Below are 25,840 nucleotides of genomic sequence, written 5' to 3'. Positions count from 1 at the left end.
GCAATAATACAAGTTCACAGTGCACGTTATAAACAAGAAAAGTTTTATTTTACCGGATAAGTTTTAATAAGCAAAGACTGAGTTATATCTGCTCTGCCAGTGATTTAATTTGCTTCTAATCAGGTCAGAACCTCAGACAGGTTTTTGCTTTCTCGAAGAATATAACTTCCCGGTTTGAGAACTATTCCATTTTTTTCCTGCTTGAAAAGGAAGACATACTTTCTCATTTTTTCTTATTACAATAGCATCTCTAGGTAAGAGTGGGAGGTGGTTGCAGTATTGACCTTCATGCTTGTTATCTTCTCACATAGACATCTGTGATGTGACCCTTTGTGTTAAATTTACCCTGACTAATAACACAAGTAGAGTCTTTGGTATAAATTAGTAGTGATCATCTGGTACCCTTTGAGCTATTACAAAAAAAAATATATATATATATATATATATATATATCTGGTTAAAATGTTGCCACAGTCCTTGTGAATGTAACCTAATGTAAATAAATAATGCATATAAATAAATATATATATATATATATATATTAGAGCTGCACAAATCTGGCCAAAATGAGAATCACAATTTTTTTGCTTAGAATAAAAGATCACGTAAAATCTTTCACATTATACAAAAAAATGGGCTAACGCTACTGGTTAGCTTTTATTTATTTATTTTTATTCATTAAAAAAAAAATGCATTTAAAAGACCGCTGCCCAAATGCAGTGTGATATAAAATATTGCAACAACCACCATTTTATTCTCTAGGGTGTCGTCTAAAAAATATATATAATGTTTGGGGGTTCCAAGTAATTTTCTAGCAAAAAAATTATTTTAACTTGATACCAACAAATGTCAGAAAAAGGGTTAGTGTTTAAGTGGTTAAACCTTTTTCACTTACACACAAAGTCTATTCCATTGACAGATTGTTACAATGTTTATACTTAAATTCAACTGATAAAGAATGTTTTGATTCTTGGCAGATTGCCCAGTTTTTTTTTTTCTTCCTTTCTTTTGAAGGCTGTGGGTGGCTTCAGAAGAGCAGGGAGAATTCTTTGCATAGAAAGATTTGTGAAACGCTTTAGTCAAGATCGCTATAACGATTATTGACGATTAATTGTGCAGCTCTAATATATATATAATGTCAGGGCAAATAAAGAGATTGTATTTACCCAGCAGAGACATAGACAGAAGAAGCTGACATTGGTTTTATTTGTCACCTTCTCTATTAAAAAAAAATAATAATAATAATTGCTGTAATGTATATACAATTCAAAACACTCTCTGGGTTTCTGAAGCCCCCCTCCCCATCACCACACTCTGTGCCCTACTTAAATGGCTATCCAGCACCATTTTTATTTCCCCCCCCCCGATGTCTTCTGCCTGGTCATGTGACATGGTAACAGCAGTGCTACTCATTGTGCATTGCACAATTGCACTGTGATTGCAGGACATCATGCCTAGAGGGTGAGGCCACGATGCTGTGTACTCACAGGCTTTCACTGGGTGTCATGTAAAGCTGGCCAGCTTTGTGAATGGGCGCCGATGGGATGGGAATGGCCATCTTTACATGAACGAGAATGTTAATACATTTGCCTTTTGAGAAATACTCACTGTCAGAATACAATGACAGTGGGGAGGATTCCTCTATGCACCTTGAATGTTTGGGTGGGGAAATCCATTTATTTCTTTGTTTTGATTAGCTCACTGATCACTGGCAAGCTCAACTCAGAAGTCTGAGGACATCTGGTGGCCAGGCAGACATATAAAAAAAAAAAGATGCCCGCTAATGTAGTTATGTATTATAAAATGAAATTCAATTTTTAACCCTTGACTCCCAGGTCAATTCTGACACTTCTCAAATATATCTAAAAATCTAAATGTATTTGCTATAAAATTACTAAGAACCCCCAAACATTTTTTTTTTTTAGCAGAGGCCCTAGAGAATAAAATGGTGGGTGTTGCAATTTTTTATGTCACTCAGTACTTGCACAGTGGTTTTTCAAACGAGTTTTTTTTGGAAAAAAAAATGACTGTAATGAAACTTAGTGCACACAAACACTATATAATACTCAATGTTTTGGTAAAATGGTAAAATATAAAAGATGATGTTACGCCAAGTTAATAGATACCTAACATGCCATGCTTTAGAAGTGCATATGCCCACAAAACAGCGCCAAACTAAGGTACTTAAAAAAAAAAAAATGCTTTAAGAGCCTTTACGGGTTACCAGTTTAGAGTTAGTTTAGAGCTACTCTGATTGTTCAAGATGATGCCTCGCATATATGGTGCCATCACTGTTTACATATGTGTGCGGGACTTGCATATGCATCTGCATGTGCGCATGAGCACAGTGGGACGGGGGTGCTTTACATTTTTTTTTAATTATTATTATTTTTTATTTTTTTACACTATATCTGTATTTTATTTTTTATTAGCAACTTTGTTGCCATGTTGTTCATCCCTTATGGTAACACTAATCATGACTGGTACTCTTTATGGAGAGATTTGGAGTCTATTAGACCCCAAATGTCTCATCTGGCCCCCGAAGAATCTGATCAAACCAAGATTGGTTTGATCAGATGCTTGAAAAAGCCAGTAATGGCTTGTAAACATCAAATCAAAATAATCAGAAGTGACAACATTCCAGTCTCTCTATGCAGTAAACGGGCTGCCCGCCTCCTGTAGAAGTGATTGAGCGACTTGGTAATGGTGGGTTATCCTCGCGCTATAGTGGTAAAATTTAAGCAGGCTGGTGTGGTTGCAGCAAAAACACCGACAGGGGTGCAAACCCTCCCCTCAAAGTGATAATAAGTAAAAAATAGATGGTGTTGCGCTCCACGCCAAATAAATTAAATCTAATAACACAATTGATAAATAATCGCATAAAATCTTGAAGACGCACTCATGCGATTAAAATTACTATAAATTATAACTACAAACTTTAGTGCAAAAAATTAATGCCAAGTGATTAATACAGTGCTCGGAGTAAAGCTAGTTCCTACTATTATTCATGAATGAAGGAACTAAAATGATCTATACAATCATAATAAAGTGCCAGATAAAAAACGCAGATCTTAATAGAAATACTTCAAAAGAATCGTGACATCAAACAAATCTGTGTCAGTCCATGAAAGTGCATCCAAGTGCCAACATGTGTGCAAAACTTATATATAAAAAAACCATAATCACGATTCTTTTGAAGTATTTCTATTAAGATCTGCGTTTTTTATCTGGCACTTTATTATGATTGTATAGATCATTTTAGTTCCTTCATTCATGAATAATAGTAGGAACTAGCTTTACTCCGAGCACTGTATTAATCACTTGGCATTAATTTTTTGCACTAAAGTTTGTAGTTATAATTTATAGTAATTTTAATCGCATGAGTGCGTCTTCAAGATTTTATGCAATTATTTATCAATTGTGTTATTAGATTTAATTTATTTGGCGTGGAGCGCAACACCATCTATTTTTTACTGATTGAGCGACTGTATAGCCACTTGAACCGCTTCTACACTAACGTGCCTAAGAAATAATATGTAATATTTTTGTATAATTTTTTGTTATAAAAGTCAAAGAGGGAAACCTAAAACTAGTGTAATATTTGATACTGTTTTTGATAAACCAACACATCAGTATGTGGTTGGATGGATGTAACAAATTAGTATCTGGTTAGATGGATGTAGTAGCAACTCTCAACAAATTAGGGTGCTCATCAGATATTTTGGTTCTAATTTATTTTTATTTTTTTGCATAAACATTTTATTGAATATAATTTGAATATTACACATAAATGAGAGCAAGTACAGTGTAACAAGTAAGAGGATACTAATGGGTACAAGGTGAACTAGCAAAAGATACAACTAAACCAGCTAGTATTGACATTCTGACGCGCAAAACAAAAGAAAAGGAAAATATAATGTTTGAGGGGGTGTGACAAAAGAACAACTGCATCGATAATAGCCCACATATCTAAGATTGTACCCTAAAAAACATCTTAGCTAGTGAAAACAAAGAACGTAGGAGTCTCTATGAGAAGGTCCCACATAAGGTTGCTGGGTTTGGTTCTAATTTTCCCCTTCGTGTGCTTCATCCTTGAAAATAGTTGCTCGCCAATATAGTTGCTGGTGAAAACTGATAACATAAATAAGGTGTGATTGTGAAGAGTGGGATATTTGGGAAGATAAAACTTCTAAAAGTCCAGTAGCGAGACACTGTCAATTTTTTCTATGGCTACACATGTGTTTTCAAAATGTAATTAGATTTTTGCCAAAATCCCCCCCCCCCCCCAAAAAAAAGAAAAAAAAAATCTATATATTCAGTAAGTTTATGATTTTGTGTTGGGCTGCAGTAATAGCCATCTTGGGCCACAGTTTGGACACCCCTGATTTAACCCATGTCAGTTTATTTTGTAATTCCTGGAGTTGGGCAGTATCTGCAACAGAGAAAAGTCACCAGTATGAGCGTGTTGTCTGGCAGCTCTGTGTAAATATCAAGATTGGATGGACAGATATTCCAAAGCATTGCAGGGTAAAACGGCTCCCTCATATGTAATTCATTGGTTAATAGGCCATTAACCTAAAGTTCAGTTGTAACTTTTGTTGCAGCATTTCCATACTCCAGATGAAAGTGTTTGTCCTGACCCTCTCTGCTTATCAGCAAAGAAGGCAAACTATTGTGTATTCTGCAGATACAAGTCTGTAGATACACAGAGAAAATGAGATAAGAACCTGCACCAAAAAGCCTGCTCTGCAAACAAGTCCATGTTATGTCTTTCAAAATTAAAAAAAGAAATCAAACCACAAAACTCAGGGCTTCTTTTTTCTTCTTAAAATTTTTGATTAAAAGAACAAAAAGTCACAAAGAAATCAGACCAGAGTCATCCCCTAGATGAGGGGGAGACTATGATAATATAGTGCAAAGGTAGGGACACAGCCCATTGTAATAAAACAAAAATAACAATGTGTTAACCTTTAAAATCTATACTTCTGATTTATTAATCACAAGATATGATATGGGTTAAATGAGAATTCTAAAGACCAGGAGGAAAAGCTTTAAATATAATAACATTTATTAAAAGTAGTTGAAAGTCTAGCTAACACACAAATCTCTATCTATGGTCGTACATCAAGGAAGAAAATACTAGGTTGAAATAAAATATTTACATGCAGGAATACAAAGTATATTCTCTAAGACAGTGATCTACAAGCATATTTAGTTACAAGCAACACCTTTAACCATAATTACCCATCCTTACAAACGTTCCACTCTGAGGGCGGGTTTCCCAAAAAGACCTGTTACCTCCCCTTTGCTCTGAGTATATGCCTTCATGCTGATGCCCCATAGGCTGCCTTAACTTGGATCATGATTGGAGGGCTTACTACAAAAGTCGGCCCCCTTTCATGCAAATCCTTGTGACTATTCTTAAACAGAAGATTTAATTGGATTTCCCCAGGGACTTAAGCATTGATTATGGTTGGGCTCTCTTCATTGTCTACCCCAGCATGGGGTCCTTTGAAGTGAGTAGGTGTAGAACAATGGGAGTGGCTCTCCATTGTTGGTATATACAAGTCTCGGCCCCGCATTGTCTGCTCTTAACAAGCGCCTGGGGGAAGGCATTATACCTGGCTTTCATAGATGCAAGCCAAATGAGATCTATTTCTAATTACAATATTTTACAGATATTAATGAAGATTTCACATAAACTCATAAGGCAACAAATGCATAAGAAGGTAATTTGGTGTGAGCTAGTCTGGGGGCACACAAGAGACCATTGGTGAATGCTGACCAGAAGCCAATAGAGTCCCTATGACCAGAGGCTAGCTCCAGGCGGCATTGCCCAGATATTAGAAAGCAAACATATGTCCAAGAGTCCTTGTAATGGAAAAAGGATAAAGTAGGGGACAATCACCGAGAGCACTTGAGCTTCTGAACTTGGGGAGATTGCTATTGGTGGGAAGTGTCTCGCCTCTGTATTATGGACAGATAGACTGGATCAAACTGGCAAGTTTACATACGGGAGAGATGAGCTAAAGAGTGATGAAAAAGGAAGAAGAGGAGGGGAGAGTTGGGAAAGAGTGGAAAAGAAGTTTAGAGGAGAGAGGTGGAGGACATAGAAAGAGGTCACCGAGTAGGGGGAGGGAGAAGGGTATTAATCCGGTCCCTATGGGTAATCAGGGCTACAGATGAAAGGCAATTTAGAGGAGAAGTAATTATATATTATTATACATGATTTATATAGAGCCAACAGTTTGTGCAAGTAATGCATTATCAAAGTCAGCAGGAAGGTAGTGGTCGACCCAGAGTTTCCAAAGGCATGCAGATTTTTTGACCCTGTCAAGGAGAACTATTTTGATCTTTGTGTGGGTCATGGCTCTGGTGACTCTATTCCTAGTTTCCATGACATTGATGTGGGGAGGCGGGTTTCCAGGCCCTAACGATGGTTTGCTTCACAACAGTTGTGACCTGCAGGAGCAACTTGAATTGGAGATAAGTTACATCAGAAGGTTTAGGGCTTCTTTTTTTTATTTTTATTTTTATAATTGGGCCAAATTTTAGGTGTTTCTTGGATGGTAGTCACATTTATTTAATTTAATTGTTGAGCATGCTTATGTATGCCTTCATTCTTAGGCTCCTAATTTAATGATCAGATTTTAAAGAAATCCCCATTTACCTGGCACAATCATCTTAAGTTAATTTGCAGTGACCCCAAGGAAAGTTGGAACATATGATTTAATGAGGATCTAAACCCTCCTATAATTTATAGCCAAGGAAGCTGCAATGTTAGCCTTTGTGTGATTTGCAGTTGCCATTGTATGGCACATCAGTCATGACGCCAGCCATTTGATGGCTTGACAGTTCGGTTGAGAGCATAAGCAACTGTGACCATTCTCAATCATGGCATGTCTTGAATGTAATCATTTTGGAAAAAAATGTTAAATTGATGGGTTTAGTTTTTTTGCTTTAAGTTTCTCAACATAATTCCAGTGACATAACAAACTCATAAATAATGTGTTTCTGAAGCAAAGATAATAAAAAAAACAAACCTATTATACTCAACTGCTCTGTGCAATAGTTTTGCACAGAGCAACACCAATTATCTTCTTTTTTGGGTCCCTTTTCGGTGGTCCTTGCTCCCACCCCCCTTTGCCTAGTGCACCCAATAGCAAGCATCACGAGCGGGGACTGGACAAATTTTGATCCATCAATCAACTTGGGTACAAACACCTTGTCAGATTTTTCTTCATGCTAATGCTGCTAGTGCCTATAGCCGTTAGTAGTAGGCAGACTCACCATGCCCCCCCCCCCCCGTTGCCAAAATACAATAGCGCTGCGGTAGGCATTCCCCCATCAATACTGAATGTGCCAATGGGGAAATTTTACAATTTTCTTCTCTTCCCCTCATGGCAGAAAAAAAAATCAAGTACTTTATTCCCTACCTTACGTATTCTTTATTCCACACTGGTACAGTCAGGTGATCCAAAGCTCTGGCTCCCCTGTTTCAGCGGTGGCTGCAGGGGAGAGGAGGGGACAGTATCAGTGGCTGGGACATAGGAATCTGAGATGGACATCACAACTGCCAGAATTTCCAGTCATTGTTGAACGCTCCCTCCTCTCCCCTTCAGCTGCCAAACTTTTTTACACAGGCTAGGCAGTATAGTTAGAATACGGGAGTGACATTTTATTTTAGACTACTTCGCGTTAGGCTGAAATTCTACTTTAAATCCGTTGTGTGCAGTCATTGCCTTTGCAAACCTAGATATCAATATAAAAAGTAGCAGTGACATCATCACTATGCTGTATGTAGTCTGTTCAGCGAGCAGAACTGTGGGAGGGGGCCAGTAAGCTCCACTTATTACAAACTGTCCACAGACAACTACCGGAGGGATCAGAGACTAGACCGGTCACACTGAACAAGGAGCGAGATTAGCAGTGATCAGTCTTTATTACAGGAAGCTCCTGCACAGAGAAAAAGTTTAATTGTGGATTACTGCATATATCTAATAGAAATACAGGAGGAGGAACATTTTGAGAATAGTAGAGTTGGGCAATAATTTCACTCGATGATACAAAATCTGATGACTCCACAGCCACTCAGAATTCTGTGACTCTCAGATTTGGACTCTAGTAGCAGTTTTATCCAGACGCTTAATATAACACTGAGATAGCTGCTGATTCTGTTTCTCTGTAGTTGCTCTTTGAATTCTAATTCTAGCTGCAATTCAAGCCTTAAAACTTCTTTTGAAGATTATTTATTAATCAAACAACACAACTTTAATTCTGTAATTGTAATAACATTTTTACTGAATCTTACACTTAGGAAATACACAGCTTTTTATTGCTGACCTTCATTCTGAAAATACTAGTTAATTTGCTGTCATTCTGGTCCAATGGTCTCAGTACTTTCCCGGTTTCAAGTATGTAGATTAGGAACGCTAATTCTTTAAAAATATAGTTGTCAGAAACAAGCAGGCAGTCATCATTTTCAAGAGTTAGTCAACATCCTCTGTATGTTGTTTAGGCATTTAAAAATGAACCTGCTTTACATTTTATATTTTTAAATCCCTATTGAAGTTTCACTCCTCTTTACAGTATCTCACAAAAGTGAGTACACCCCTCACATTTTTGTAAATATATTTTATTCTATCTTGTGACAACACTCAAGAAATTACACTTTGCTACAATGTAAAGTAGTGAATGTACAGCTTGTATAACAGTGTAAATTTGCTGTCCCCTCAAAATAACTCAACACATAAATGTCCAAATTGGGCCCAAACTGTCAACATTTTGTGTGACCACTGTTATTTTCCAGCGCTGCCTTAACCCTCTTGGGCATGGAGTTCACCAGAGCTTCACAGGTTGCCATTGGAGTCCTCTTCCACATGACAACATCACGGAGCTGGTAGATGTTAGAGACCTTCTGCTATTATACCTTTCTGTTTGAGGATGCTCCACAGATGCGCAATAGCAAAACTCAATGTGGTTGACCTAATTACATCAAATCAAACACTAACAGCGCTTTTACTGCTTATTGATAGAACAAGCAGTCCCCTGTTGTTCCCACCATGCAGTTAAACTTGGTTCATTGCAATATAACTTTCTTAATAATTACAACTAACCAACAATAGGGTTTAGGTCTGGAGACATGTTTGGCCAGTCCATCACCTTTACCCTCAGCTTCTTTAGCAAGTCAATGGTCGTCTTAGAGATGTGTTTGAGGTCGTTGTTATGTTGCAATACTGCCCTGCGGCCCAGTCTCTGAAGGGAGGGGATCATGCTCTGCTTCAGTATGTCACAGTAAATGTTTACATTCATGGTTCCCTCAATGAACTGCAGCTCCCCAGTGCCGGCAGCACTCGTGCAGCCCCAGACCATGACACTCCCACCACCATGCTTGACTGTAGGCAAGATACACTTGTCTTTGTACTACTCACCTGGTTGCCACCACACACATGTGACACCATCTGAACCAAATAGGTTTATCTTGGTCTCATCAGACCACAGTACATGGTTCCAGTAATCCATGTCTTTAGTCTACTTGTCTTCAGCAACTGTTTACGGGCTTTCTTGTACATTCATCTTTAGAAGAGGCACAGCTTCCTTCTAGGATTACAGCCATGCAGACAAATTTGATGCAGTGTGCGGCATATGGTCTGAGAACTGGCTGACCCCCCCACCCCTTCAACCTCTGCGGAAATGCTGGCAGCACTCAAACGTCTATTTCCCAAAGACAACCTCTGGATATGATGCTGAGCATGTGCACTCAACTTCTTTGGTTGACCATGACAAGGCCTGTTCTGAGTGGAATCTGTCCTGTTAAACCGCTGTATGGTCTTGGCCACCATGCTGCAGCTCAGTTTCAGGGTCTTGGCAATCTTCGTATAGCCTAGGCCATCTTTATATAAAGCAACAATTCTTTTTTTTTTTTTCAGCTCCTCAGAGAGTTCTTTGCCACGCGGTTCCATGTTGAACTTCCACTGACCAGCATGAGAGAGTGAGAGTGTTAACACCAAATTTAAAGCAGTAGTAAACCCGCTAACTTTTTTCCTACACCTGTAAGGGAAAAGGCATAATGAGCTAGTATGCACAGTATACTTACAGAAGGGGAAGCCCGCAGTTGGGATTTAAGACACTGATAAGATTCTTTACACATTAATTGTGTTCATACATATGTAAAGTAAAGAAATTAACCTAAAAAGGTTACAGATAATATGGTGCAGCTACAATTGAAAATAAAGTCTAAGAAAGCATGTTTGGAACACAAGCAACCTATTAGGGCTTATTTTTACCCTAACACACCTGTATCTGGTAATCTGATTTTTTGAGAACACCACAGTCTACTTTAATTGAATTAGTTAGCTAGTAATCTTAACCCCATCCATTGGGCTCCCCAGGAGTGCAGGAGGCTGAGGCATCATCATCATTTTCTGGCATGTAGTATTAACACCTTTCAACCCGCTACACAAATTCCAAACACTGTGCTTTCTTTTCTCCTGGCCTCACACAATGCACACCAGCCACCCCTTCAGACAAGCTCTGCAGCCAACCCATAATGTAGACCCCTCTTCACTGAGCTGCAGCCTCACCAGAAGCTAAAGCCTAGTTACCAGGGCCAAAGTGGTTGCAAACCCTTACAAACCACTTTGACCTACAGGTAAGCCTAGATTAAGGCTTACCTGTAGGTCCAAGAAATCTCTCCTAAACCTACACGGTTTAGGAGGTATTTACTAAAAGACGGTCACCACTGTCTACGGCGCATGTGCTGCAGACAGTGGCGCACTATCCCCGTTAGCAGCCTGCAGCTGCTAACGGCGATATGCCATTAGTGGCGGCCCTGCGCATGAGCGGTGGTGACGTCATCACTGCTCCGGTGCTGTCAGTGGCCGGAGCAACGATACCCGGAAGAAGATGGACGCTCCGTACTACAGGGGACAGCGGTGACATTTCTGGCTCCTGTGTCAGGTAAGTGACACATAATGGGCCATGTGATGCATAGTAGCCCATTATGCTTTACCTTTGCAGGGAGACAAAGAAGAAGTAAACCCATCAGGGTTTACTTCCTCTTTAAAACATCAATTGCATGTCCATTGTTTCTGTTTTTTATATTTGCACCTCAGTGCTGCTGATCTCCTCCATCCTCTTTCAGACATTTACTGTCTGCATGCTTGCTCCAAAAAAATAAAAAATAAAATCTAACTTCTATACCCAGGTGGATGCAGCATTGATCCAATGCTACATCTGTCCTCTGCTGCCTGTACACAGGACACTAAGAAACAAAAGACCACTGATCACTCAGTTCTTGATCTTCAATGAGCAGAGATCTGGTGACTGTCACCGACTCTCTACTCTGCCCCTCCAGCGCTCACTTGCGCACTGGGCTGTGCAGGGGGTGAGAATAGCTGGTTCAGGCTCTCAGAGGGGCTGAGCCAGCTGCCGGTCTAGGCATCTGGGTGGATTCTGACATTAAAGTCAGGATCTCTCCACCAGAGTCTGGGCTGGCTGAGTTATGTCAGACGAAAGTGGTCTTTAGCCAAATTAAGTGCTTTCTTGTGATCTTTAGGAGAAAGTAGGGCTAAAAGAGAGGTGAGGGGAAAAGTGGAAAAGCTGGGTCCGTACAGAGAGTAATTTAAATCTCCCAGAAGAGAGGGCTATGACCTACTTCGGGGCCCCTAAGCTATCCCTAATTTTTAAACCCTTTTTTAGGACCGGCAGTTTTCAAATCTAGTTTACATATGATGATGGATAGCTGCCAGCCCAGTACAAGCAGGGTTAATCTTAAAAAAAAAAAAAAAAAAAAAAATAAAAAATATTCCACAACCCCTTCCTATACATTGCAAATTAGGTGGAGCGTGATAAGATTTTTAAGCAATTAAAAAAAAAAAATCACCTAAATAGGTGTGTGTGTGTGTGTGTGTGTGTGTGTGTGTGTGTGTGTGTGTGTGTGTGTGTGTGTGTGTGTGTGTGTGTGTGTGTGTGTGTTTTTTTTCCCCCCCCCCCAACGTTATGCTATGTTAATGAGACCATGTAACATATTCAAAGTAGGTGTCATTTCACTTTGGCTTCAGAAGTGGAAAAAAACAAAAAAAAAAAAAAAAACATACACCTCCTGTCTAGCAGATGTTCATATCAAATAGTTTATTGGCTGAACTACAAGATTTGGAAGAAAAAGAGAATGTGGCCATACTATTAAAGCCCAAGTTTACCATTATTATCTGGCCATGGAGAGGTGAGGCTGTATTAAGCTTGCCCTCTGGTAACTGTGATATCTATATGGTGGGTGGATCACGTGTTCATGGTGTTTGCCTATCCAGGATTTCTTTTCACTTCTTGTCTTCTTGGACTCTATTGGATCACACAGTGATTGCATGGACTTTTTTGTTATATATTAATACACATTAGGTGATTTATATATTCACATATGTCACATATGTAATTTTTAGCGCATTTTTTTCCTATTTTATTTCTGTTTTTTGTGTACATCTCACAAAGTTGAGCTGCTGCTGGTTAGGGTTCACTGTGGTAGCGCAGTATTTTTTTTTTTCTCCAAGTTTACATACTCCTGTCATCCTTTCGCCAAAATCTTCCTCCTCCAATGACCACCTCTGCCACCGTAATCTTCCAGTGCATCAGAGGGTAATAGAACTAAGGGGATGTGACAGGCACTTATAAAGAATACAAGACTATGCCCACCCTTTCTGCCCAGCTGCTGTATGATTAGAAGCCATTACTGCAGTTTCCATGTAGGAATCTGGGCCTCTGAATGGAGGATGGGCAAATGATTGATCGGTCTGCCCCCTCCATTCATCAATTGTGTTTAATTTATAGAAGCTGTAGTACGGCTTCTATGAATACAGATGCTGGGTGGAAAGGGCAGACACAGTAGAGAACTCCTGATGAGTGCCTGTCACATCCCTCTATAGTTCTGTTAATGTTAACCCCCCTCTACACTGGAAGATTTTGACGGTGGAGGGGGCATCAGAGGGGGTAGATTTTGTCAATCAAAGCCAGTGACAAGGGAATGGGGCAGAGCTGATCTTTCCTGCCTGTGTTTATAGACGCATACAGTGAGGAGGAGCTAGGAGCGCCACGGGGGACCCAAGAAGAGGAGGTTTGGGGGCGCTCAGAGCATTTACATTCACTCTAATGTATAGATACAGAGTTACAGGCATTGCATGGCTAAAATTTACCTGGCCAGATAGATCCTAATGGATATGTCGACATAAAAAATCCCTGGCACCCCATATGTATCTCAATTATTGGCTGTTTAGACCTGAAGCTGTGTAATCTGCCTGATAATGTGGATGTATATGTGCTGAGACATTACTGTCATCAGTCTTCTTTCTCCTCTGCCCATTGGAATAACTGTTATAAATGATTCCTGCAGGGAGCTGTGTTAGTTGCTGAATGGCAAATCATCCTTCTTCCACATTGTATTTTTTCAGAACACTTACCTATTGCAGTCCTAATCTTTCCCCGCCAAGTTGCGTTGTGAAGTTTTCAATATTATTCTTCAGAAAATGAGCATTTAAAGAAAATGAGTCGTCTCCAGTCTTTTGTGTTGCCCTTTCCTGCTTGATGTAATTGCTCTTGACAGGGTGTTGATAGCAATCGATTTTCCGTTTGTCCTCCATTGCCTAGGAGAAAATCAGTGTACATTCCTTTGTGGAGGGTCTGCAGAGGAGCTTTACACAAGTGAAGTACGCTAATGCATTAAACATGTAGGCAAATGTCAGGCATTGAAGGGGCCTGGTCTGGACAGCACTGGATATGAAGCAGAATTCACAATGATTGTGAGGTGACCTTGACCACACTTTCTCCATATCCCTTGAGTATTGTGGTGTTTGTCACTGTCATGGAAATGCATTTGGAATTATACTTTTTGGATTTGTTTATTAGAACACTAATAAAAAAAAAATCAGGACAAACATTTAATAATATAAGGTGTTATTCACAATTCTTAATACAGAAGTCTTTATTTTCAAATCGAATACAGATTTTCAAATCTGTATTCGAAAGTGGGCTACACACGATAAGGAAATCGGGCAAACGCTCGTCTGATATTCCTCATTGCTTCACAGCAAATCGGAACCGATGAACAAAAATTTGTACAAAAATTCTCGTAAAAGACAGTATTTTTTATTTTTTTTTGTTGTTGTTTAGTGTTTCTGATCATGAACAGTCTTTCTTTTTGATTTTTCTTGCACGGAAATTGTACAAAAATGGTACACAGTAAAGGAAAATTGTTGGTTCTTTTCCCATATGTGAAAGTTTTTGGAGTTTGTCCCTTTGGGAATTTTGGGTAGAAAATTTGGCATTGGCTGTTGAAAGTTGTGTACACACTATATGAAAATCCTACGAAAATTCTTTGGACAAAAATGTTCGCCCGATTTTCTTATAGTGTGTATGAGCCTTTAAGCTGGCCATACACTATTCGAATTTTGGATGATTCCTGGTGGCTTGGCTGAAATTCAAGCAGTGTATGACTCTGTTGGCACTACTTGATTGATTAAAGGCAGTTGACTGACTTTTTTTTGTTGAAGGAGCCTGTTGACTGAACAGTGCACTGCCGGCTGTCAGAATACAATAGCCCAGCAGGGGATTCATCTATCTGCACTATTAACATAGATGGAGGAATCTGTTTTCTGAAATCTAAACAAGTATGGCCAGCTTTACTTTTGTTACCTTTTTTTGTATCTTCCTATCTGTGTTTTAACTTACACAAAAAAAAGCTATATTGGGGAAAATGATATTGTCTATATCAGGGGTGTCAAACTCAATTTCATAAAAGGGCTGCAAAAGCAGTATGATTGCCCTCAAAGGGCCAGTTGCATCTCCCTCTTTTGCCTGGCCTGGTTCTAATACCTCCCTATGTAGACATTTCTGCTTTGCAAAGAGATCATTCTCTTTCTCAGATTCTGGAGATCTGTCTCTGCCGTGAGTGTGTGCAGAGATCTGTTAGTTCCAGGAGAGTCACTGTGTTTGTAATGCTGCGTACACACAATCGGACTATCCGGTGGACTTAGTCCGGCGGACAAACCTCCGGACTTTGAAGCGGAGGTCCGCCGGACTTTCCGAATGAGCGGACCTACCCACACACGACCGGACTTTTCTGGTGGACTAGGTGCGGCGGACATACCGCCGGACTATACCAGATTGACACCTCGCTGGCCCCATCACCTGGTATGGGCTTAAAGGGGAAGCCCTACGCCGAAAAAAACGCGTAGAGGTCCCCCCCCCAGGTCCATATCAGACCCTTATCTGAGCACGCAGCCCAGCCAGTCAGGAAAGGGGGTGGGGACGAGCGAGCGCCCCCCCCTCCTGAGCCCTATCAGGCCCCCCTCCTGATCGTCCTGCGGCCCCCTACCCCAAAGCACCTTGTCCCCATGTTGATGAGGACAAGGCCTCCTCCCGACAACCCTGGCCATTGGTTGTTGGGGTCTGCGGGCGGGGGGAAGAGGCGGTGATGACAGAAGACCGGGCCAGCACTAGTAAAAGAGCTGGAAGAATAAAGCGGAGGCCTGGCAAGAAGAACCGAAGATGGGGGACAAGACCCCCGAAGTCGGAAGAAGACCCCCGGGCAGTGACGAAGAAGAAGGCGGGGCTCCTCCGCTATTAAAAAAGCTAGCAGAAGATAGCGGAGGAGTCCGGCGAGAAGACCCCCCAAGATGAAAAAGACCCCCGGAGCTGTGCAATAAATTATTTTAAAACCTTGTATTGTGTTTTATTTACATTTTTTTTCACCAGGTGAATGGGTAGGGGTACATTGTACCCCATACTTATTCACATAGGGTGGGGGGGCCGGTATCTGGGGGCCCCTTATTAAAGGGAGCTTTTGTAAGGAAAGGTTAGAAATGCTGTCCAATTCATCATCTCTATTTGTTGTGATGGCCAATGTCTCCAGTCTGCTATATCCAAAGCTAAAAGAAATGAACAATAATTTTGGATTTACATATGCAATTTTGCCTTGGTAAATATGCAATAAATACAGCACAAAGCTCAACTGTATAGATAAATAATTTTCAGAACAAGAAGTTTGCATTTGCTGCTATGTTTCTCTTTGACTAGTTTTCCTGAGAATTTTGGGATGATCACTGTGGTAAATATAATAAGACTGCTGGCAAAGGCAGGCATGAATCGTGCTGGTGCCTTGCTTTGTTGTCCGAGAAAGTCTGGACATACACTTCAGAAACATAGTATGGGAATAATTGGTTTCTATTGTCAGCCTAGACAGTTCTTCTTTCAGACGTTTTCACGAAGGCGACCCATGGTATTTCTGAGGCTTTCCATCGGCATCAGAATTGCAAATTCATTGGCACTGGGAATAATAGCTGAATAGCGCTATTAATTTGTTTTCTCCTGGCTTCCTAGTTAAGGAGGTGTTTTCACAAGTACAGACTGGGGTGACAGAACCACAGTAAGCAAACTCTCAAATTAATAAATGATTTAAAACTCAGATTATGATTCTTTGACTTGATAATGGAGCTCTTAATTAGCCACTAATTAGGAGACAACATCAATTATCTTTTAACCTGAACTTGACATGTTATTGTTGTGTTGCGCTAGCTTTCCTTCATCACTAATAAAATAGTAACAGTCAAGCTAGATTCTCGATCGCAGGCAGGAAAACAAATCAATATTAGAATTTCATGGAGACAGCGTTGTGCGAAGTACAGCTGAGCGGGATGACGCATCCTTACCTGCGCTCTGATTCCTGGGCGTATGTGCCACACTACATTGATACATATATATTTTTTTAATCACAGTGTAAGTTATTTTGTGTATTTCTAGCTTGCCTTTAATTTGATTTGTTCTCTACTTTCTTTTGTTATATGGTAGGCTTATTTCCTGAAGCATCCTGACAGAGGAATTTTGATAGGTCTCCTTGTTTTGCGAATATTTCTTGTTTGATTTCCATCTCCCTGGATTTTGCCCTGAGATAGACTAATGTTCCTGTATAGCTACGATGATCACTTTAGGATTTTTTTTATTTTTTACGTTTTTTTTTTGTCTAAATTCCACCAAAGCATAATAAGCAAAGCACAGCACTCGGAAATGTGGTATTCAAGTGCTAACAGTTTGAACATCATTATGGAACAGAATAGAGGTAGTTCGGTGGAAGATGTGAAAGTGAAATGCCTTAACATTATAGCTCTCAGCTACCATTTTCTTTTTTTTTTTTTTCCAATCAGATATTTGATATTGAATTTTCAATTTTTTACACAAACAAATCATTTCCGTGACAACAAACATCTTCCATACAAGATGTTTACAGCATAGAAGCAGAAAATACAGTTGTACCCTTGTCAGTCTCATTAATGGGACTAACAAAAAATGCAGTATATTTGTCCTTGGGAGCTCTCCTGATAACGCAGACCCTTATATAACAAAAACTACCAAAATACAATGCCCGTTGTAACTGCTGGTATCAATAAAACATCATATACATTGGATATAAAAAGTCTACACACCTCTGTAAAAATGTCAGGTTTCTGTGATGTAAAAAAAAAAAGAAAAAAAATGAGACAAAGATAAACCATTTCAAAACTTGTCCCACCTTTAATTTGACCTATAAACTACAACTCAGTTGAAAAACAAACTGAAATCTTTTAGTCTGGTAGTAAAAATAAAAAAAAACTATAATAATGTGGTTGCATAGGTGTGCACATCCTCTAACTGTGGCTGTAGCTGTGTGCAGAATTAAGCAATCACATTCAAACTCATATTAAATAGGAGTGCCTCTGATTAACCCCAAATAAAGTTCAGCTGTTCTAGTAGGTCTTTCTTGACGGTTTCTTTGTCACATCCTACAGCAAAAGCGTTGGTCCACAGAGAAAATCCAAAGCATCAGAGGGATCACATTGTTAACCACATCATTAACGGGCTATAGTCATGACATCCGCAGATGGAAACTCCCATCCTGGGCGGGCGTCATATGATGTCCTTGGCTTCTTGCCACTCCTGCGGGCCCCCAGGGGTCCGTTGTGATTGGGGGTGAGGAGTGTCCCTCGGACACAGCCCATCCCAGATCCATGTAAAGAGCCAATAAAAAATTACTCCAATCACAGACGATCACATGTATTGCCCACGTGCACTGCACTTGTGCACGCCCCTAGGGCACGCACAGAGTGGCAATCGCGGATGAGGCTTGTCACCCTGACACTGCCCAACCCCAATTGCAGTAAAGAGCCAATGGAATTGGCTGTTTACCTCATGACCGGCTGTGTCCAATCACAACCGGTCACAGAATGTCAAAAACTGCAACAACAAGATGTTAGCGGGTTCTCCTCCTCACACACTGATCGTGTGTGAGAAGGAGATTGCAGTAACATCTCGTTACCGCTTACAGTACACACCAACCCCACTGACTGCCCCCCAATAAAGATTACCTGTCACCAGCCATCAGAGTACCTGAGTACCTGTCACAGCCCATCTGAATACTTGCCACAGTATATCTGAGTACCTGTCACAGTTCATCTGAGTACACAAATACCTGAGTACATGTCGCAGCCCACCTGAGCACCTGTCACAGCCCACCTATGGTGACAGGCTGGTGGCCTGTCACCAGGCCACCAGCGTACCCGAGTGCCTGTCACCAGGCCACCAGCGTACCCGAGTGCCTGTCACCAGGCCACCAGCGTACCCGAGTGCCTGTCACCAGGCCACCAGCGTACCCGAGTGCCTGCCACCAGGCCACCAGAGTACCCGAGTACCTGTCTCCAGCCCAACAGAGTACCTATGGGCAGCCCATGCCTCATAGAATATACATTGGGGTTTGCTTTCCAAAATGGGGTCATTTTGTGGGTAATTCCACTGTCCTGGTGCTCAAGGACCTTCAAAAGTGTGATAGGTAGGAATGAAATGATATGTGTAATTTATGTTCCTAGAAGGCCTGAAGGTACTACTTCAATGTTAGGCCTCTGTATGTGGCAAGGCTGTGTAAAAGTCTCACACATGTGCTATCACCATACTCAGGACGAGTAGCAGAATGTGTTTTGGGATGTAATTTTTGCTATATGCATGCTATGTGTTAGAAATATCTTATAAATTGACAACTTTGTGTAACAAAAAAATAAATAATAATTTTCTTTCCACGTTTTCTGAAGACTTGTGTAGAAAAATTAACCATTCAAAAGACTCATAATGCCTCATAGAATATACGTTGGGATGTTTTCCAAAATGAGTTCATTTCTTGGGTAATTCTATTGTCCTGGTGCTCCAGGATCTTCACAAATGTAATAGGTCGTTGGGAAATTAGAGGTGTAATTTACCTGACATTTCAGGGCCTCTAGAAATGAGATCAGTGCCGTCAGTGCATCAGGTGTGATCAATTTTTCTTGATCTGCACCATAGCTTGTAGACTCTATAACTTTCATAGAGACTAATTTATGAACAAAAATTACCATATTTATCGGCATATAACACACGCCGGAGTATAAAACACACCCCAAGTTTAGGAGAGAATTTAAAAGAAAAAAACTTTTAGGAGGGAAGTTTAAGGAAACAAACGCACATTTAAATGCCCATCAATACAGCCTTGTCAGTGTCAATTACGGCCTTGCATTGCAGCCTTGTCAGTCATTTGCAGCCTTGTCAGTCATTTGCAGCCTTCCATTGCAGCCTTGTCAGTCATTTGCAGTCTTGCATTGCAGCCTTCCATTGCAGCCTTGTCAGTCATTTGTAGCCTTCCATTGTACCCTTGTCAGTCATTTGCAGCCTTCTATTGCAGCCTTGCCAGTCATTTGCAGCCTCGTCAGTCATTTGCAGTCTTGTTAGTGTGTTTGCCAAATGGCGCCGCCGAGATACAGAGCAGATGTCCTGTGTATCTCGGCGGCGCTCGGTAGTTCTTGGCGGCCTTCGGGTATTTTCACCCGTTCTCTCATATTTTCGGCCACACTTTTCCGTTCTCGGCGGCTTTCGGCTTTCCGAAATCGGCAGAGAACGGCCAAAAATAGCCGAAAAATACCCGGAAGCCACAGAGAGCGCAGAAAGGGAAATAAACAGCGGGGGATCGGCGTATAACACACACCCCCAATTTCCCCCTGATTTTAGGAGGAAAAAGTGTGTGTTATACGCCGATAAATACGGTACTTATTTGCAAAATGTCATCATAGAAACTAAAAAAAAGTGTTTTTCTTTCAAAATGTTCGCTTTTTTCACAAATGTCGCAAAAAACTAAAAACCCCAGTGGTGATTAAATACCACCAAAAGAAAGCTCTGTTTGTATTTAAAAAAAAATGTTAAAAGTTTTGTTTGGGTACAGTGATGCATTACTGAGTCATTGGCATTCAAAGTGTGAGGGCTAAAAATTGGTCTGGGAAGGAAGGGTGTATAAATATTCTGTATTGAAGTAGTTAAAAGGTATCAGTCAGGAGAAGGGTATAAATGAATTTCAAAGGCATTAGATAAACCATGGAACACAGTGAAGACAGTCCTCATCAAGTGGAGAAAATTTGGCACAACAGTGACATTATCAAGAACTGGATGTCCCTCCAAAATTGGGATGCTGCCAAGAGGCCTACAGCAACATTAAATGAGCTGCAGGAATATCTGGCAAGTACTGGCTGTGTAGTACACATTCTTCACATATCTGGGCTATGGGGTAGAGTGGCAAGATGGAAACCTTTTCTTGTGTGAAAAACATCCAAGCCCAGCTAAATTTTGCAAAAACACATCTGAAGTCTCCAAAAAGCATGTGTTATGATCTGATGAAACCAAGGTTGAACTTTTTGGCCACAATTCCAAAATATATGTTTGGCACAAAACAACACTGCACATCACCGAAGTAACGGCACACCCACCGTGAAGCATGGTGGTGACAGCATCATGCTTTGGGGCTGCTTTTCTTCAACTGGAACAAGGTCCTTAATCAAGGTAGAGGGAGTTATGAACAGTTCCAAATACCAGTCAATATTGTCACAAAAGCTTCAGGATTCTGCTAGAAAGAGGTGATCTGAAGAGGAATGTGCACAGGAGATGTCCTCACAATCTGACAGATTTGGAGTGTTTTTGAAAAGAAGAGTAGGCAAATATTGTCAAGTCAAGATGTACCATACTGATAGACCCATACCCCAAAAGACTGAGTGCTGTAATAAAATCAAAACGTTATTATATTTTTTATATTTTTACTTCCCTCCACCTAAAAGATTTCAGTGTGTTGTTCAACTGAGTTGTACAGTTTATGGGTCACAATAAAGATGGAAAAAGTTCTGGAATGATTTATCTTTGTCTCATTTTTTAAAATCACAGAAACCTGACATATCCACTGTATGTTAAGCCGTATGACTGGTATAGTTTTTATGAGTAGTGCCAGTGTCGTTTGTAGAGGAAATTAAAGTGTTACTAAACCCACAACAGTAAAAACAGTCAGTATATGCAGTAAAGCATGCTTGTTATACTCACTATGGAACCTAAGGGGGTTATGCCTTCGCATTGTGTAAAAAGGCTGTTTGATCCTGGCCTCTCTGTACACCCTTCACCCCCCCCCCCCCCTTCTTCCACTGACTCCTAATAATTTCCTAAAAAAGCATGGAGTCAGGCTGCACATGCTCACTTTGGTGTATATTGCTAGAAAAGTTTTTTTACTTGGGAGAATTCATGTGATCAGCACACGACCAATTATCACTGTCCGGAAAGGGGGTCAGGGGTCTTGCAATCTCATAGGTCAGCCATAAAACTCCTCCTACAAGCTGTAACCAGTGCTTGGCTGGACACTGATAGAAGTCGCAAGACTGAACTAAGGCTGTTTTTCTTCTATTGTGAACATGTGACCAGCAGCAGAGGACTAGAAGCTTCTCCGGCTTGTTTCCCTGAAGGCTGGGAAAGATCTGGGTCATGAGACATCTTTTATATAGATTTGGAAAAGGCTACTTGTGTTTTTTTTTTTTTTTTTTTTATTAAAATAATTACAGTTCCATCATTCATATACAGAAAGGGAAGGGATAATGTAATATTAAGTGTGTGTTTAGTATCACTTTAAGCTTTTAGTAGAGAATAGCTATGAGTAGAAAACATCTCCTTTTTTTAATTAATTTAATGAAAGTGCTGATGAACTGATTGAACTGATGAGTACAGTAATTTCATGCATGTGCTATTATTTATCTATTTATTTTTATTTTTTTGCAGGAGCTGCTTACAACTGATCACTGACTGTCCGCATTCCATTCAGGAGGAGCTGGATTTAATACGATCTCTGAGTTATCTAGAAGAGTTTGGCGTAAAGATTCTTCCTCTACAAGGTATAAGAAAAAAATAAAAAAATAAAAAATATATATATATATATATATATATATATATATCTACTGTGGCCTTAATCCTTATCAGTAGAGACCACGCTGACTATATAATGACCTTCAATAGTAAAAGATCAACATACTTTAGAAAATCATCTGTTTTCATCTCATCTGATCCAGGGATCACAGAACTGGGAGTTACTATCAATAGGTTGTAAGTTTTCTGACATTTAAAGGACTCCCTAGATAAACTTTCCCTTAAAGCGGTAGTAAACCACCGAAAAAAAACCCACAAAATAAACCTGCTAGACAATAGCATAATGTGGTAGTATGCATCGCATACTACCACATTATGAAATACTTATCTTAGAACAAAGCTTGCGCAGCTCGCTGGTCACTGCCGAAGGGGCTGACGTGTTCCCTCTGGGTTTGTTGGCTCCAGCGCTGTGAGTGGCCAGAGCCGCAATGACATCACTCCCATGCATGTGCGTTGGAGTCCTCCGCTCTGGCACAATCCGCCGGACCTTCAGTGGCTGCATGAAGGGTGAATATCTTCTAAACCATGCAGGTTCAAGATATATTCATTTTACCTACAGGTAAGCCTTATAGGCTTACCTGTAGGTAAAAATGACCAGGCAGGCGTTACAACCGCTTTAATGGGAATGAGTTTTTCAGTGATTTACACCACTCAACTCAGTAACTTCCATTGGAGAACGATGGACTTATTTGTGGTTGGTACTGCCGCCAGTTGTTAGGGAAGTTGCTGTTGCACCTGTTTCTTTCTATGAGTATCTTTATCATTACATCATCTAGTGCTCTATCTGTTACAACACAGAAGTCCACAACTAAACTTGAAGATTTGTTAGACATACATGGCTTTAATTTCAGTCAAATCCTGTGGAATTGGTTAAAATTTGAGCTGTGGGTGACCCTGTTGCACCACTTGGGTCAACAAAACTCAAGTGAAAAATCAAAAAAGGCAGGTGGAAAATTATCAGGTGAACAGTGACTGCAACCAATCAGATTTGGACACTGTGTATTCAGAGAATCACGGGTGCTCCGGCTATATTAGTACAATAGCCTGTAGATAAATCCAAGGTTTGAGAGCCCTGTAAAGGCAGAACAATGATATGGTATAATTGCTATCGAATAGGCCAGTTCTTAAGGTACACACAGAATCCTTTTCTACCCAAACTGGTGTTTCCACAGCTTCTGCCACAATGTGATTTGTTTTTTTTTTAGATATACAAGAAATTTAAAATACAAAAGTTGGAAACCCTAATTGAATAGTTGGATTAAAATATAGTCCTTAGCTACCCAATACAAACAAATCTGTAAATCCCCATTGGAGGGATTTTTGAACTTCTTGCCAGTTTAAGAAGTGATGGGAAATATTTAATATGGACATATACAGAAACACATTTTGAGTAGAGTTGGAAATTGGATCTTCTGTTCATTGTTTTTATTGCTTTCTGTGCCTTCCTGTCCTAGGGAAAGTCAGTGTCTCCCTCATTTTAATTTTTTTTTTTTGCATATCAGTACAATTGATTATTTTAATGTATTTTAATTATTTTATTGGTGTGTAGCCTTATCTTGACATACTGTGTGGCTCTGTTTGGCTCTCCACTTCGCTCACTGGTCACCTTCTTCCGTACTGTCTTTCTTTCACACAAATCCTCCTATATACAGTTTTACACCACAGGTCATATTTATATCTGTTTATCGGTATCTGCTACCCTCTTAATGACTTAATATGATACAATTTGGAGTTGATACTGTTTGAATTAGCATCTCTTTATCTGGTTATTTTGCCATTGGATCAGGTGATATTGATACAGAACATTGTTTTTCCATCACCAAAATTATGTGGTTTTCTTCAGAAAGTTCATAGTGTGCAGGCTTGGAACTAAAGTAAAGTAAAACTCATAACCTTGGACAAAGAGCTGATTGAAATGTAGAATTCAGTCTTCAGAAATTAAGTGTTTTTGAATATTGACACGTTTGACGCTGTTCATAGACTATAGGTTAGCTATAAACAGTGGATATTAATAGCTGAACAAGCTAAATCTTACAAGGTATCGCCAACTTCCAGGGATTGCACCCCAGTATAAAAAAAATATAGTCAACTTCACAGGCACTATTAGTAAAGTGTTGTTGCTTTTAGTTCTACTATGTGAGCATCTTAAAGTACAGTACAGTTGTGCTCATAAGTTTACATACCCTGACAGAATATATGATTTCTTGGCCATTTTACAGAGAATATGAATGATACCATAAAACATTTCTTTTACTCATATTGTTTTTTTTTTTTAAATCAGATAGTTTTTTATTTATTGAAAACAAACACAAAAAGACAGAAAAACACAACATCAAAAACAAAAAAGAAGACACAATGCAGCAGCTTTTCCATATAACTATACATATCATAGCTTATTAACTGGAGGACATATAGGTATCAACATTACATGACCTTGTGATCTATATTGACATACCATACAGTAATGAAAAGATGAAAGTGTTTAAGTATAGATGTATTATCGTGTAGTAATACTGCTATGGTTATGATCATATTTGTCACTTGCATTCTGTGTCCTCTGTAGCCTTTTCTTCCCTTTTCTGCATTACCTAGCAGTTGTAAAACAACTATATACAGATCAACCTCTGCAGGACTAGATGTTTCTTAATTTTTCTCCCCTCCCCTATTTTATTGTAATAGTTAGCCCCTTTAAATATCCCCACGGAGATGGTGTGGTGTAATAGCTGTCCTCCCCGTCATCCAGAACTAGTGATTTAATATTGTTTGGTTCTTCTCTTTTATAAGTTGCCCTTTGGTAGACTGATGCAGTAGTAGTGGTGGTGGTTCCGCCACCTAAAATTCTATTGTGAACCAAACGTAATGGGGCCAATACAGGCGTATCCAACCAGGGATCCCATATGATATCAAATTTGTTTGGTCTACCTTGGTGTTTATAAGTGAGTTGTTCTCTGACAAGAGAATCATTCACAGACCCAATCCATTCTGTTAGAGTGGGTGCTGTCATTGATGGACATTTTCTGGCTATAAGTTTCCTGGCTAGGAACAGTACCCATAGGATAGCGATGTATGTATGGGGTGTGTATTGTTCGTCATCTAACCAGCCCAATAAACATAGTTTAGGATCTGTCCTAAGTTTGAGGTTCCAAATGCTGTTGATAGTGTTTACCACTGCTGCCCAGTATCTTTGTAGCTTCAGGCATCTCCACAGCATGTGGACCAGTGTACCATTATTAGCAAGGCAGCAAGGACAGGGTGGCGGGTCTCTCCTGTGCCATTTATGTAATTTCTCCGGTGTGCGGTGGATAATAAACAGTTGGGTAAGTTTTTGAGAGGAGGATAGTGACACTTTAGGTACATTGTCTAAAATAGTGTTCCATTCCTCATCTGTAATGTGCCCTATATCTTCTCCTCACCCAACTCTACACTGCAAAGTCATTGCCTTAGATACTTGACCTAGGAGTGAGTTGTATATAGAAGAGATTTGTCCCTTCTGGGATGAGGACGTAATCCGTTGGGTTAAGTACTCCTGTCATAGTCCGTTTCCAATCAGTTGTTGCAGCCTGTGCCATTATAGATT

At 40.0% G+C, this 25,840-nt stretch overlaps 1 protein-coding gene across 2 annotated transcripts in view; it reads left to right on the top strand.

Annotated features, from left to right (window-relative positions):
• NBAS (NBAS subunit of NRZ tethering complex) overlaps nt 1-25,840 on the top strand; it is a 1,050,553-nt gene that overhangs the window by 384,674 nt on the left and 640,039 nt on the right. For both annotated transcript variants that reach the window (XM_077488811.1, XM_077488809.1), the window contains exon 31: nt 22,120-22,232. In XM_077488811.1, the coding sequence (XP_077344937.1) occupies nt 22,120-22,232 (113 nt within the window). The remainder of the gene's footprint in view (nt 1-22,119; nt 22,233-25,840) is intronic.

The sequence above is a fragment of the Lithobates pipiens genome, unplaced genomic scaffold, assembly GCF_037356315.1.
Source record: "Lithobates pipiens isolate NorthernLeopardFrog02 unplaced genomic scaffold, aLitPip1_a1.2 Scaffold_18, whole genome shotgun sequence".
NCBI lineage: Eukaryota > Metazoa > Chordata > Amphibia > Anura > Ranidae > Lithobates > Lithobates pipiens.
The sequence above is the reverse complement of the archived record's forward strand: the minus strand, read 5'-3'. Positions and strand labels throughout refer to the sequence as shown.